We start from the raw sequence: 17,156 nt of genomic DNA on the forward strand, positions 1-17,156 counted from the left end.
ATGAAAATGAATTGTAAACAACGTACAGTGAATATTTATGTATGTTTCGCGATACGAAAGAAAGAATTTAAATTTCCAATGTCTGCGAAGTTCCGAGTAACCACGTGTATCCGATTGTTGCCTCCAGGCGGTAAAAATACCGATAGAAATATCTCAGTAAATAAACTCTGTTTATGCTGCATCAACGAAATAAACATTTCTTCTTCGTCTTTGGTATTAAATGAGCCACGCGTACGTTATGCGTACTTTTTACGATCGGAGGGGATTCGAATGTCACACGAGTATCCGTGTTAAAGGTATCGCGAAAAATTCGTTGCATTTTCATGTTAAACGCTGTGGTACACGGAATTTTCTTTTTTTTTTTTTTCTATTCTCTCTGTCGGACAATAAACTAAACGTTTCGTCTAATTATACACAATTACACGTAATTATAAGAAGGAAATAAGTACACGAAACAGAAATGTGACAATAATAACCAACGGCATGTACACAAAGTGTACACGGTCGACAACATGTAGAAAGACAAAGAGGAACGCGTTTTTTGTTCGAACCGTTTGATCAGGCTGTAATCGCGACGTACAAAGAACGTCTGTTCAACTATTTAGTTGTTAAAAGTCCCGCGGGCATCGAGGATTTTCCACCGATAAAATCACGAAACGTGAGAATAATTATATAAAACATGTACAACAAAAAGACGATTTGATCGCATTATCGAGAAAAAATAGACGATTAACCCTTGCTCCTACGGGATTTCCTGTTTGTCGTGTCGTGTTTTCGTAACATAACGGTATATCCAGGGTAAAAAAATAACCACGCGTCTAATTTTATCGAAGCATGAAGCGTTCGCCAATAAAAATACTGCGGGTGTACATACGTTAAAATTTCAACGAGAATTTAAATCCTAGTTATTAAGATCGTAACGATCGCTCGATTTCGTTGCTTCCGTTTTTCATGCATAACCGATAGCACGGTAATTTTCTTTGATATATTACAAAAGTCCATCGATCATGCTGGTCAAACTGTATTCCTTTCGAAGCAGCGGAATCGACCTTTGGGTCGCATAAAAATAATCCCTTTATTGCAATACCTACTTTAAAATGCTACTTCCCTTCCTGGTTTCCGTTTCTTTGTAACGTGCTGCGATGTATTTTTAACGAAAGATTCGATTCTCTCGTAGGTCCATGCAAACTGAAAATCAATTAGCTAGGAAAAAGATGAGATGAACAAACAACGATCGTGTATTTATTTTCGTACACAATCATTTCGTAAGAATTCAAAGTGCTTACCAGAGAAATTCAAAACTGTGCCAAGTTGAAGCCACGGTGTAGAAGATTCATAATAGATGAAAAATTCATGCAGTACGAAAAAATCTGCTCCCGTAAAGACAAAAGAGCTATTAAACATTCCAAAACTCTTTAGGACAGGCGAAGTTTCATTCTGCTGGTGCCTGGAAACTCTAGCGCGGATAAAGCGACTGTCAACCGAGAAGATGCAAAATGAGGATAAATCAATTAACCTACCATCAACTTTGTTTAAGGTGTGAGTCGTGCTGCTGTAACGATATCGCATTGCTTAAACAAAACGGAAGGAAATACGCCGCTAGATAACATAACTTTTCAAGACAAATAATTCATCTGGTATGTTTATAATGTACATCTGATTAATATCAATATTGTGGTAATATCGTGAATGTTTTGTAATTTTTCAAGATCTTCGTACGACCTTGTTTCGGGAATACAAAACTCCAAAAACAAGATAAATTATGCACGTGGAATATTCTTAAACAACGTCTCCCAGATATTCCACTCGATACAAATAATACCAATTATATTCCTTTCCTTCGTTAAGTCAGTTCCTGCCATAAATTTAAGTAGAACTCACAAGTTCTTATCTTACGGTATACTCAATAGCCACTTCATCCACGATTTTTTCAAAAGTTCTACCATACTTCCGAACGATTTTAATAAATTAAGATCAATCACGAAAGGATCGATGAGTCGTACAATCGTCGTAGAATCGCGTCTAAGGTTGAGCTCACAATCACGGGGCGTATCAGTGAGAGCGTCTCCGTTCTGCGCGTCATGCTATTCGCTGGCCTGAGCTGCGGGGCGCGTTCAGTCTGCTCCAAGCCGCGACTGCGATAACCTGCGCTGCGACCGGCTGCCGCGACGAAAACAAACCAACCCCCGGGATACCTTGTCGTCAGAATCGAATAGAAAGTCAAAATTGTATCTTCTACCAACATCGAGTAACTAGATTTGTTCATCGGGCAACCTTTCGAGAAGAAGCGAGTACGCCTCCGTTTGCAATCTTTTGCCAATCCGCGAGCTAAAACTATTTTAACATATGATACCAGCGGGAGAACGTGATACCTCGCGATCGTACTCCTTGGTGGACATGAACACGTTACCACCGTTTTCGTACACGGAGGTAAGTCGACTTGGAAAGTTTCGTCTTTCGAGCTGCTTGTCATAGAGTGCATGCCTCTCGGTGTAATTGATTTTGCAACAGAAGAGTCGTTCAAATAATAATCGCCTCGAACTCTTTTCGTGCTCATTATTTTTTAATTTTTCCGGAATTTTAGTCCCTCGGTGTTCCCTAAAGGAAACTATGTATGATTCTTTCAATTACGTTTAACCGTTGTATTGCTACGAACATCAGCTGACCCTATAGAACGTTATTCCGTTTCGCAAGGGCAAAACACAGAATTTGGTTCGAGGTGAAACAGCTTTTCGAACGGCCTAACTACGTTTCACGTCGAATGGATGGCTTAGTGACATAGAACGGAAGATCGATTGTGACAATAGCGACACTTAGTGTTAACTTTTCGCGGAGATGTTATTGACACGAGAACGGAAACGGAAAGGAGTAAATAACTCAAACGAGCTGGTTGAGCAACCTCTAAAGCACGGCGGCTCTTGCCGACGTGATTAAACCGCTCGTTTTTTGATGGTCCATGAAAGAATTCGGGGACGAGCCGTACGCTATAGTTGTTCAATGAAAAAAGCCAAATGCCTGACATATAATTATGCCTCGTACAGCAGGCCTCTCTTTTAAAGACGTTTGTAAACAGAGGGAATGTGTTTGGGCGTTGACCCTGTTCTTGATGCGCTTAAAGTCTTGTCCTAATTATGTTAATTTCCATTCATCGCGAATTTTCGCTGCTTAAGTTTCGCTGGTAAAACGGAAAATTTTTTGCAATAAAAGATTCAACGCACAAGTGGGTCAAGAACGTAGATATCTCGTGGCTTTAGGGTAGTCAGAGTGTAGAGCGAGTAAGGACACAGAAGCCAGGCGAGGATTTCATCGCGTTGTAAAGGGAGAAATAGCAGAAAAGAACGTTTAAAGAAATTAGTGCAGACTAATTCGAGTTTAATTCATCGAACTGCGGTATTGATTCTGCGAAATTCTTCGTTTGCGATAGTGAATTGAAATTACAGGGACATTCGCATTCCTTTTAATTTTACCGCTACAACGATTGATTGGATTTAATTGCTAAACGTGCGCGGGGAATAGAGCGGCCAAATAAAATTGTGTTTTTAGAACATATCCCTGTAACGATATCCTCATGGAAGAAGTTTCAATGGATTTTTAAGAGTAATCATAATTCATAATTAACATTTATATGTATACTTATTTCTTTTTGACACTGAAGCGCGGTACTTGCAAAATTCGGTCCTACATGCAAAATACATTGCATGCTTCTATCGCGAGAGAATCGCTATATCGTATTAATTTTCCTCTTCTTTTTCACGAAAATTTTCCTCTCGCATCGCAATCCTTTGATCGAGCTCTACGCAGATGGTTCAACATGAATTCGTTTTTGAAAGATAACAGAATATTTTTTTCTGCTCGTGGCTTTTATAATATTATGCGTTTTTCGTTCAAAATCCGATCAAGATTCTCTTAATGAATTCCGTCACAAAAATTTCTTCTCTGATTAAATTTTTCAGGTAAAATTAAACGTCTGGCCTCGTTCGTTATTTCAAGCGACATCGTTAATAGTGATGTAAAGTTAATTTTATTAATGATATTAACAAATGTTCCTTTACAAAAATATAAATTATATACCGTGTACATCGTGCATATAGTTTAACTTAAGTAAGCAAACTAATTGAGCTCTTGAAAAGATTTAATATTTTCATGGATATATCAAGGGAATCAAATTTTTAATCCTATCTCTTCAATTTCAACATTTTTTACGCTACTTAATAAAAATTCATTAAAATAAATCACGATGAGGAAGACACGGTCAAAGGGATCCAGTCCTTTTCTTCGTTTAATCACAAGCTTTTTAGAGAAAGCCTATTAATATCATTTTTTGTTTTTCATCTCATCTTGAGAACGAAACGCGAAGCAGAAGACCTTCGCTATTAACATTCTACATCCATGAATACGTAATACCGTGAAATGTGTGCCCGTGCCCCGGTAACAAATTACACTAAAAGATTCTCGCGATTTCTTAAGATTTTCCATAGCAAGCTTCGCAACGTTGCACCGTCTCTTGCTTTCTGAAGCGTATTTCGAAATTACCCTCTCTGTATGCAATCGTTTCTTCAAAGTATTCATCCTCGATTCTTCGGTTCCTGGAGTCGTAAACGCGAATCGTGAAACTAATCGACTAATTTCAGAAATACACGGTATACTTAACTCTCAAAGTTCTAGTTCCGCGTATGTTCTATTAATATCGAAACTTACGATCCCTTTATTACTAGAATCGTATTTTTTACTATTTAGCTTCTCTGCAAACATGCTCGAACTTCGATGTTATCTCGTTCAATCGCATAGATTCTCGACACGTTGTAAAAAAAAAAAAAAAAAAAAGGTGAGAAAATAGCAATACAAGTTTGGTACGAAGAATATGCTTCATATGCGAACACGCTTGACTATTCATTAAAATTCTCGTATAATAAACGTTAATTATCCATTCCACGATCTCAGCATACGATCTGCTGTTTTATGGATGAGCGGTCGTGATGCGGGACACTCGCGTTGCGACGCGAAATTTTTCATTTATATACCGAGAACTTTTCACTCGGTCGTCCGTTTAAAGAAAGCATATGTTCTTATAGCAAGTGGCAAGTGCGTGTATATCTGTGACTAAAACGGCCGTAAGGTAGACAGCAGGTCTATTCACACGAGCTCATCTGAATCTAAAATGTTAGTCACCAACCCCTTGGGTTGCGTTGGATACGCCTTCCACAGTACGCCGGCTGACACGTGAAAGACTGATACTACCGTACCGACAACACGATTTTTCGGGACGCTCTATCGCGTCTGACCACGACCAATCGGCTTGATAGAAAATAAGTGCATTACGTTCTATTTTTGTTTGCACAATATCGATCGCGAATCGTCAGTATGCCAAGTCGTATAGAGTCAGTTACGTGTTACATTTACAGGGAGGAAACGTAAACGCGCAATCAGTTCATCAATGCTTTACAAATCTACTCGTTTTCCAGTTAAATAGCTTAAAATTTAATCCACGCGTAACATTATACAATGTTTTGTATCACTAATGGAATTGAAACGTTTAATGCTTTCGATTGACAATTTTCCAATTCACATACCACGAACAAGTACGACGTTCCGTATTTTTCCTTTCTTGTGAAATGATAACGTTTGGAAGTAATAGAGAGACTAAATTAGGTAAAGTATTGCGTCAAGATAATCGTGTTCGTGAATTTGAATAATTTGAGTAACCGAATTAATTACCGTCGTTAACAGGTATTGGAATATTCCACGTCAAAGAGGAAATGTGCCCCTGAGCGACGTAATCTTGCGTATAAGAGCAAACTTGACTCGCATTCTCCGCGCAATTAGAGGCAGACAAATGATTGTTGCAGACGCATTAGCTTTTATTCAGCATCTCAGAAACTTTGACACACGAGCAAGCAATACAACCTTCAGAAGTGCTCGTGTTCTTACACGCCTTATCGTTTTTATACGATAAGGTGAAACAGTAGGCGAAATATTTTCGCTTTGTTCTTAATCGTGACTGCAGTTCCACCTGGCTCAGGTTCCTTTCTTTCGCCGAAAACAAATTCAGGAATGCCGCTTGTACATAAAAACGGAGCTAATTGAAGGCGTAGGTAGCAAGAACTTCTTGCTCGACAAACCTCCGACGAATCCGATTCAGGCCGCGAGAGCTCTTCAGTATTCACCGTAATCATGCGACCGATTATACATTTTGGTGCAGCATTGCATGATTCTAAATATACTCGGTTTATCGTTCCTCGGTGAAAAGTGAGTCATACATGAAAGCACGATGTATTATACTTCTCACTAAATATAAATATTGCCTCTAATATATTCAGTGTCACATCGTGATCGCCATACGATGAACGCATTGATATTTTACATGTCTTTTTGAGTAACCCAGAAGTGAAGATTTCCAATAGGAATAAACTACACATTTCGATTCGTTTTGATTCATTTGATTCATTACATTCTTTATCACTAAGACAGTATCGATTGTTTCAGCGTTTGTCATCTTTACAGATTCAGAGATACGATAGAAAATTTATTTTCCATCACGATATAGGTTCCATTTTAATTGCTCCAGCCCTTATAATCTCTTCGTCCTATTCCATGTACAACTTATATTATTTCCCAATCATAAACAAATCGATTTCTATATTTTTTTTTTTTTTTCTTTTTTGACACTTACGACTTGTATCATTTCAATGCTTTACTTATATTTGCAAAAAATGGGGTAATGTAGTATAGCAGAGCGTGGGATACGTCATCTATCGTATTTTACGAAATGCTATATTGTTAATGCGAACAAAGAATCAGCGAATTAACGGTAGTGAATTCGTTAACTTCCATTGTAACTTTAATACCAGTTTACTTTCCGGTAGATTGAACGTTGTTTATCGGCGACTCGCTGGAATCCAGGCTCATCTAGCGGCCGTCGCGAAACCGTATTCCGGTGCGCATCTTCGGATTACTCAAACGCCGAGGAACTCACGATCCTATGTACACCATGTTTGCATTATGCAAACTTCGTGGGACATGGTCGAATTTCAGCTCATATAATTACGTTATCCATTCAGTTCCGTTCAGATATTATTAAAATAGTTGCGTGTCGATGCATTATCGAAATCCTTATCTATTGTTATTCAGCACGTTCTTTCTACGAAATACTTTAAATCACAATTTTTAACGGAAGATTACATCTTCAACAGCACATTGTTTCGCGCTGTTTCACAAACGGCGACCATTTTCGTACGAACGTAACGTTTAGAATGTCCGCGCCATACAACGCATTAGATTAAACAACCATCGTTGGAATTATTTGTAAACCTACGTTAAAAGCGGAAAGTACGCCACGTGGATTAACGCAACTCAGCTCAGGTCATTCGTATAAATTCCCAGCGCTACTCGAGGTTGAATAGCTAATGGCCTGAGTTACATTTGTTGTAGTACTTGACTTTCGACTCGACGAGACTAATGCGATTCGAACGCAGTTTCTACGCTGTTCCGCCAACTTTTCATTCCAACGGGAATGTCAAAGAACGCGAAATAAAAGAGAGGCTAAAGGGAACGGGGATTAAGATTCTCGTTTCGGAAACGGAGATTCCGTCTCGCTCCATTTACTGATTACGTGCACGAAGATCCGATCCATTCAAATCCTTCATCTATCATACGACAATGTTCGATTTACAGAGATGAAAATCTTAAATAGATAAAGACGTGAATTTCCTTAACGCGTTCACCTGCGAAACGATTCGAATCGGCGTCCTATAATTTTTCAAGTGCTGGCTGGTACTTTAGCTATACAGCGATACTCAGCTTCCTATAACGGATAAGAAGAAATAAATGGAGTTTACGTCATGATAAGCATCTTTCATCTTTTCGACCGGATTAAAATTGCTGGCATAAAACTAAATGAATGCGTTCCGGTGACTTTTTCTAAATGAAAACCTCTGCCAGCCGGCCAACCGTTTAAAGAGAGAGAGTGGCATTTAGACGTTTAACAGATGAAGCGCTCGAAGTTTCGGTCGATTGCCTGTGGCCTTCGCTCGCGCGTGCAACTTTACCCGATTGTCACTATTCCCCTTTTCCCAGATAAATATCCGACAACACAGATATGCCAGAACGTTATTTTACTCTTTTTCATCCCCTTTTTTCTGCCTTTAACAATGCTGTTCTTCCCTTATCTTCGAAATGCATGAAGTTCGGAAACGATGTTTTATATGGAAAAATACGCTGGTAGGATAAACATTAGACAATGAGAGTCTATCTTCATGCTATTTCTTTTATTCTTCTATTCTATACAAGTTTATCGAAAGCAGCTTATATCTAGGAAGAAGGACTGTATTAAAATGTTATCGATTCCGATTGTTTATTTCATTCTTTCACGTTTGAAATCTCGTTCTTGCTATACCGAGAACATAATATCTAGCCGATCGATCGTTATATCGTTCGTTAAGGCAATTAGCGTTAAAATATTGCTCGATATCATTGGTACTTCTTTTTCTTTTTGTTTGGCCGTTGAAAATTTCTCTGTAAAGAATAGACGTCGATAATTTCAATTACCTTCCATTCTTCGAAAAGAAAATAGTTTCCAAACTCCGCACGAGGACTTCGTTACCATTAATAACGTCGTACTAGTGGGAAACGCGGCTGATTTCAATATAAATTTTTAATCGTTGCACTAGAACGAGTATTCGATTGAACCTATCTCGCCGAGAATTTAAAATCTCCGCCACGTCGAAGACGTTCATTTCCACCATTCCATTGAAATAAATTTCCTACTAGATAGAAGTAGTCAGCCTTCACACATCCACCTTGTTCGACTTCCATTTCTCAAGCAATTTCCTCGTAGCGGATGACCAGACCGTCCTCAACAGCCGCTAAAGTCCCTAACAGTGTTCTAATATTTCGCCAAGCAACATTTCTGAAATTACGAAGAATATGAAGAGTAAAAGGGTATATTTGCCTTCAAAACCAAATAGGAAGAATTTTAGAACTGGATTTTAAATCCTCGTCCCTGTAAAGAGTGGAAAATATGGCTCATAATGCTTTCTCCTTACATTCTTCATTTTCTCAAACTCGAGCGTATTGTAGTTTGTATTATTACGTTACCGTATTCGTTGCTAGAGAAAAATCCTCATCCGAAAGGATTAAATTACCAACTTTTGTTATAATGGAACGCATCGATCTTCCCGCAAATTCGTCGTTTCCTCCAGCTTTGCTTCTAACGAAGATCGAACGATCGTTTCACGCGTTCGTCACGCGCTGAATTTTTCATTTCCGTTCGTCTGAAACGCACTTATCTCTGCCTTCGTGATGGTCGAAACCGGTTGGAAAAATCCGTCTTCAGAGTAATCCAGTCGCAATAGAAATTGAGCCGAACCGTGGCACCATGCACGCGCTACCAGAGCTCGCTGAAATTGGCCCCGATTCCGTGCCGTTAAACTCATCGGCCCGTTTCCCTCGTCAGCCCTCCGCCACCGGTAGAGACAAATGGATTTCGGGGAAACGATGGAAGAAATTCCGTGGGATGAGCGTAGGATAGATGAGAAGATGAAGAATGATTGTGCTTCCTCTTGTCGAGTAATTGTAATGGGCATTTCTGGAAAAATTCAAAATACTTTTTTGTACAATAATATATGAAGATTAGGAGCAAAAGCCGATAAGTGAAGTCTTGTTAATATATTTTCATCTTAATATCGCTTCATGAGTAAAAAGAGGTGTTCCGATACCACGTAATGAAACTGTAAATTCTTCTAAAGAAATCCAGCGAATTCTCGGCTTCCCAATTTCAACGTAATGAAAAGCCAAAGTAATCAATCGGCGGATTACATATCGCCTTCTGGTCCCAAATCACTGCCGAGATATGAGATGTTTCTCAAGATATCGTATTACTTTCAATCCGTTAAAGGGAACTATCGCTAATTAAATTGAAATGGAACAAAAAGTCAATGAAATTTTAAGATTTCCACAGGCTAAGACACGATCGTGCGATTCGATTATCATTGGGCGTGGGACGCGTTAGAAAACGCATTATGATGATATATCGGGATAATCGATGTGGTTCGGTATAACGAATTATCGGAACAATTAACAATTGGAATACACTGGCGGCGTTTGGTTAATTCATTTCCGACTAGGGAACGGTTTGCACAAAAATGTAATTGTATCGACCACGAGCGGCATGAATTTCGTTCCTGCCCCGGCTGCAATTAACAGGTAACAGTTCACGTCATTCAACCGTAATACTTTTTGTGTACAATATTCCTACATTGTTTCATTTAGTAGTTGAATTATTATTGCCGGCAATATTTCATTCTTTGTATGCTTTATTCCTCGGTAGTACTTCAAGCGTCCATTTTGCGATTAATATCGCAGAATATTCTTAATAATCTCAACGTTGAACACGAAAAGCAGCAAAAATGCATTATTTCCTCTTATCGTGATCATCGTTACCTTTGTAAAACTATTACCTGCGGACACAGTATTTCGTTAACGAAGTAGGACGGTAAAGTGAACGAATGTAAAAATATGGAAAACGTACATGTGTGTATATAGTGATAAAGTAATCGATCGTGTTTAATCGATTAATATATTTCCAAGTCGGGCGTATATCATTTGCAACGTAACGAAGCGACGTTTCCGACGTGATTTCGTATTAACCTCAGCCATTTATCTTCAATCCAAGCTTATTAATTTTACATCGAAAAGTTTGATCAAAATTTAACAGAACTCAGAGTTTCATCGATCCTTTTCGTAGAAACATCTCTAAGTACCGAGTTTAGCAGCAAACACAGACACGTTCAGTAAAGTTTTTCTTTCTATTTACCCCAGGTGAGCAGTTTTACCATCGCAAAATGCTAATTGATTGGAGAAGTCGCTTAATTCTATACCTCATTCATAGTTAACAGAGTCAAAAAATTGCTCGAGAACTTGTTCCGCTTGCAGCAGCCAATAAAACGAGCGATGTTCTAACGATTCGGCGAATCGAGTCACGTTCGTGTGTTAACGACTATGGTCAGTATGAAACGAAGTGAAAAACACGTTGCTTTAATCCGTACAGAAACGTACTATTTTTCTCCCTTGTTTGTTACTCCTTGCGAAATTATTGATCAACTAGTAATATTACAGAGTTTGTAAGTTACGAATCGTAGCTTATAGACTTGCCTTGTACAACTTTATAGTTTTACGCCAAATAGGATGTTCAACTAATTCGTAATTTGCAAAATTTTGATACTCTTGAAATATTTTTTCCAATACGAAAAATAAGAAAAAGTTAATCAGAATGATGATCTTGACAACGTATTTCAAAGCTACCGAAATCAGTCAAGAGATAACTATTCGACACCTTGACCCGACTCAATTGTGATATTTTATGTGTAGATACTGTACTTTAATTAAGTTTTACAGTTCGGAAGATTACTTGAGATTATATTTTAAAGAATTTCAAATCACTTAAAAGTAAGCTCGATCCTTCCACTTAAAAATCGGAAAATATTGTAATAACATTTAGGTATTTTAATTGTCTTCAATCAACGAGCTTTCTATGCACTTCGATTCGCCTTCAAGCAGTTCTACGTTAATTCACGTGCTGTTTGATGAATTGCTGTTCCACATTTCTTTTCTTATATTCGCGATACGATGCCACTTCGATGATAGTTAAGAAAAGTTAGACGATTACGCAATGGACGCACGCAATATTTATTCGATTTACATAAATTATTGCCGTTTCCCCTTCGAACAAAAAGCGTCGAGAACATTAATTACCAATGACCACGTATCCTCTGTCGAGCTTAATGCTAGCAGCGGCGGATTATTAAATATCCGATGACTGGCACGGAATGCAATTTTCTCGGATAAAAAGCTTCGTTCTCGGGTGTATCGCTTTATTACGACTTCGTAAGATCTGTCGAAGTGAACAAGTATACCAATCTGAAGAAGCAAAACGAATAAAAAGCGCTTTATGTTTATATCTTTGTAACTTTGAGTAGATTTAGTCTCAAGAAATACTTTTATAAGATTCGACGTGTTTATGAGTCCACGAAGAACTTTTAAAATATATTATTTTCGATAGTTAGAATACGTAGTTACAATTCACATGATATCATAGGGACCAGAGAGAAACGAGAATCGTGTTTTTATTAATTTTGATATTTATCTGTTGAAAGAGCTTTTAGCGTTTGCCACCTTTAAAAAATGTATCGAAATAGTTCAATTTATTTAATCAGATTTAACCACCAATGTTGTCAAAATAATCAATTCACGATCTTTTATGGAAATTTTATGGATTTACTGTGATACGCTTTGTGTAGAGTGAACGCTGTTTAGCGTTTCATCGTATACATCAAATTTACATCCTTTTCTACAGGAAGATTATTTTTTTATTTTCCCACAATTTGTTTCATTTATCATTTCAATATCTCGATTCTCGATTGTGTTAAATTTCCAATTACAAATCGAACATTATCGTATCATTGATTACATTTGGTAAAACGGAAGTGATTCAACGAACTTAATAACGTGAAAATTCAATTACAGTTCGTTTGATGGTTGAAGGATAGCTTTTATTAGATAAAGGACCTATTTCCTCCTGTTGATCGGTCACGTTTATGATTAATCGTTCGAATGGATCACTGCTAGCTTACCTATTCCTCGCGCCGTTCCATGGAAATATTCGTCGCGATCACGAGCCAGCGAATCGAAACCGATGAGCGATGCAACGCGACGCGTACGTATCTGGGTCATCTTTATAAAAGCCGGTTTATTACGTACCTGGCGTGTTCTGTAGCTTGCGGGAAATTGATTCCATACTGTTGATTATCTTTTACAGGCTAAGCGTATACCGAGGATCGTACGTTTCGTGTTCGTGGACACTTCGCATGCTGACCGAGTAAAAATATTCGATAAAAGGAGTAAAGTACGTTGATTAGCTTTCCGTTTCTCGACATTTCGTCAAATGGTCTCGTTTACCAGTACTTTATGGGTCTTTACTATGCCTATCAGTCGAAAAAGACACGAAGTTCTCTGTTTACATGAAACTTCTTCGCAAAGTTTAATCGAAAAATTTAATAAAGCGAACGTGACTTGGCGAATAAGCAATAAAGAAAATATTTGTTAAGATCGATGTGAAGAAATAAGAGAAATATATTTGACTCGATATGTGTTACAGCGTGCTATATAAACTGTCGTTTCTCCCAAGTTTAAATTTCGCACGTCAATACCATCTATTAAATTGTGTTACATCGTCAATTATCGATCACATTGAAGTTGAAAAAGTTTGTTGAAAAACATTCAGAGAAATTGTAAACGAAGAAATTATAACGAACCTTTTCTGCAAATTTTTTAATTCCAACACAGATAATTCCTGCAAATCTGGAATAATGAAATTCTAATCAGTCGCTGTAAAAACAATCAGTAAAGATTGAATCAGTGGAAATTACTTTAATTATCATCTAACTAAAAAGATTTTTTTACTTTCGTTTTTCAGGGATGAGAAAATGCCTCTGTGATGTTGCATCGAAGCACATCATCGCGACGCTCTAGAGCATCGCGCAATATGACGAATTTTGGTCATACGTCGCCGATCGCCGGACCAAGAGGACGACGCGCCAGCGTGGCAACCGATAAACCTGTCGATTTGCCACCGACGAGTCTTCGAGGAACTATGGAACGTCAACGCTCTCCACGGGGCAGTATCGTGCCCGATATTGCTCTATCAATGGGAAACGACATCGAGGTTGTTCATAATTCACAATTTTATGTATTTAGATTTATCCCCTCGCATCCTGTGAATTTGCATGAACAACGAGACTCGGACGAGTCATACGAGCGTGCTAATCATCGTATCGTACAATACGGAAGCTTCAAACATGGAATGATCTGTAAATATTTCACGTACTTCGTATAGGTGAATTGGAGACGAGAAAGTACAAAATCTAAATCGATACCGGCACACGACGAGTAACGCGTATCGACACTTAAATGTGACGGAGCATGGCTTCGAAACTTTCTAGAAATTCACAAAACTTGTTCTACAGGGAAAAAATTTATTCTTAGCGAGCTCGACGTGTGCCAATACTCGAACCATCTTTGGAAATAATTGTCGAACGACGTACCTTGTTCTACGTCATACTTGTCCCCGGTCTCGCAATGATTAATTGGTTAGAAACGTAGTTGCAAAGTTGAGGTGAAAAACAGAACACGGTTATATCGTAGTCTGTGTTCTAACTCGAATCTCCTAGAACTTCTTGACATCAGAGAAATTCTCCCATAGAGATTCCCCGCGCTGGTTATATTCTTACGATTTCCTTTTGCCTTCATCAATTTCGAGGATATACCCTTGACCTTTCAGCCAATCCACCACAAGCCTCTGCTGGAGCGAGATCAATATGGCGACACGCGGAACATGTTCACTCAGAAGATCAGTCGGAGCCCGCGAAATTCCCTGGTTCCGGACGATTATTACAGAAGTTCCCGTAACGGAGTTCGAAGTCCTCGGAACAGTTTGGTTCCAGATACCAGCTTGGCACCTGACATGTTATACAGTTCGCGACATTCTTTGGTTCCGGAAGCTCCTTTGAGTCCCAGAAATTCCTTGGTACCGGACGTTACTCACAATAGAAGCCCGAGGAACAGTCTGATTCCTCTAAACGCTTCAAGGACGTCCCTGATGTCTGAAAATGGAAATCCTCCTCCTCGCAGTCCTCGACACTCTTTGATACCCAATTCTTCGAGAAGCCCCCGTGGAAGCATGACCAACATGGAACTGGTCGATCGTAGCCCGCAGAGAAGCCCGCGAGGTTCCATAGCCTCGGAGTGCTTGAATCAGAGTCCAAGAAACTCGATCACTCCATATGAGGTGAACAGATCCTCGCGAGGGAGCATTGGCATGAACGACGCGCCTAGAGGATCGATCGGTGCTAATGAGGAAGAGACGAGAAGCACACGGCGAGGTATCGATCCTGACACGATCGACAGAACTCCGAGGGGCAGCCTGAGTGGTTTACAAGACAGAAGAGCCGCGAAGGCGGGCATGGTGGCGCACGATCCGAGAAGGGCCTCTGCCGATCAAGGTAAGAGTTTGTTTGCTCTAAGAGAATGCTAGAATGTTAATGCTAAAAGAGAATGCTGATCCGATTAGCGATGGGAAACACGAAATTTTCTTTGTCTCTCTTAGAATAATTATAAGGTGAAAACTAATTATTTATAACTAGGTTTCTCTATCCAATGATAATTTCTACGTAATTTTGAAGTTGATAGTATTAGATCAGTGACGAAAGTCTTCGTATAGCTTATAGTAAAACTATTTTTATTGAAATAAAATTCCATCACGAAGTTAGTATATTTTATGCCAAGATTAATTGAGAGCTACTTTAAAGGTACAATAAAGCAAGCTTCTCACAAAATAACGATATGTACGGTTTGAAATAATAAGCCCACACAAATCGTATTTTCTCTCTTCTTTTCTGTATATTTTTGCGAAGTAACACAATTTCCTGCAAAATAGCTATTGTCGCGTATGTTGATAAAGATATAATTTATTTCAACAGATATAGCGCTTCTATAGGATGTACAAAAACTTTCGCGAATAACTGTGAACAAGCGAAGTCCAATAAAATTTAATAGCATATAAAAGCGACGAGATTTTGTAATCTTCTAAATGCTCAACCATAATATCGTTAACATCGCAGCTACGTTTTTAATGTACGCGAATACGAGCATACTAAGGCTATACGGCATGTGCCTTGCTTGTATTTACAAACAAAAACAAGTGTTATAGAATTCAGTTTCATCCACGATATTCACCACTCCACGGAAACGAAAACCGTTATAACGCTTCAACGGCGTCATCGATATGGCGTTACATTCGATGAAATAATTAATCACGTTAATCCTCTCGATACCGAGTTCTCTCGCTGTAGATCGACGTATGACGCTTTCCAGCAAACGTGATTGAATTACGTTCTCGCCGTATCCGGAGTCTTATGGCAATTCGATGCTCGTTACCCACTAATTTGACGCGACATCTCAAGAGAGCAGTAAATTTTATTCGTTTTGCCGAGCAGTTTCATAGATCGTTGGTTCCGCCGCGCCGTAATCGAAGTACAGACAAGCGAATCTGATCACACGTTGATTAACAGGGATTGGCATCAAATTGTCAAGTATAAACCGATGCAAGTGATATTACAAATTTAACACGGAGGATCAAGACGAGAATGAGCGACACTCAGGACGATCGTTCCTCTAAAAATAGGATCTCTTGATAAGCTGATAATCCTATCTGATCGCCGGAATTATTATAGCCGAGTGTAGTATGGATAATGATAGGAGCGAGTCAGCATCGTGACACTTCGTCGCTTTTCACGCAACCGCATTAATCTAGTTGAGCAAATCTTGTAAATGTGTACGTAACACACCAGGACAACGGAACACGGTTTAGAACCGAATAGGCATCGTATGAAACTGAAGACAAAGTCATCGTTGAGATAGTTGGTCTATGAATACTCTGATACGATTTGTGTAGTTTGATATGATCGTTGAAAATAGTTACACGGAATAATAATACGAAATAACGTAGTGACCTAATTTTTATTGAGCATGTGGCATTGTGAATCGGCGCTGTTAAAGAGTTTACGATCACGTATTATTTTCAGTAAACATACGTATATTGTCGGTTTGCTAAAAGAACAAACTAATTAAGAAAAATTAATTTTTCTATTATTTAGCAATGAAACAATTCTTTCTTTTATAGTCTTGGTTTTCAGACTCCTTAACAAAATATGTATCGTTTATGCGTATTGCTCGTTATTAAAAAAGAAATGAAACACTTACGTTGAATTGTTCTATCGTCCTTGTTAAACTTTATAAGAAAAAGCTATGGCACTTGCCAACGACGCAATAAATAATGTATCGAACAAAAGTAATTTGCTTTGAAATATCTGTAGGAAACAGCGAATTATCGATGCGTTAAAGATTACGCGCTATTATTGATTATCTCTGAGACAGTACGTGGAACTCTACTTCTATAAATTCCAGCCAATCGTAAAATAAAAACGTGTACGATTTATTGGCACGGAAAGAACAAGCTCACAAAGAAAAATTAATAACTGGATTCTGTCGTGCGACCAATGCCGTGGATAAAAGGAGTTGAACCATTTAAAACGAAATTGTTCGTG

General features: G+C 38.5%; 1 protein-coding gene across 1 annotated transcript in view; it reads left to right on the forward strand.

Moving 5' to 3' along the window:
- Positions 1-2,133: 2,133 nt before the first annotated feature.
- Positions 2,134-17,156, forward strand: part of LOC139988666 (uncharacterized) — a 35,431-nt gene continuing 20,408 nt past the window's right edge. Inside the window, exons 1-3 of the mRNA XM_072006333.1 lie at positions 2,134-2,430; positions 13,469-13,717; positions 14,333-15,053. Of these exons, the coding sequence (XP_071862434.1) occupies positions 13,490-13,717; positions 14,333-15,053 (949 nt within the window). The 5' untranslated portion in view covers positions 2,134-2,430; positions 13,469-13,489. The remainder of the gene's footprint in view (positions 2,431-13,468; positions 13,718-14,332; positions 15,054-17,156) is intronic.

Source organism: Bombus fervidus, chromosome 7 (genome assembly GCF_041682495.2).
Source record: "Bombus fervidus isolate BK054 chromosome 7, iyBomFerv1, whole genome shotgun sequence".
Taxonomy (NCBI): domain Eukaryota; kingdom Metazoa; phylum Arthropoda; class Insecta; order Hymenoptera; family Apidae; genus Bombus; species Bombus fervidus.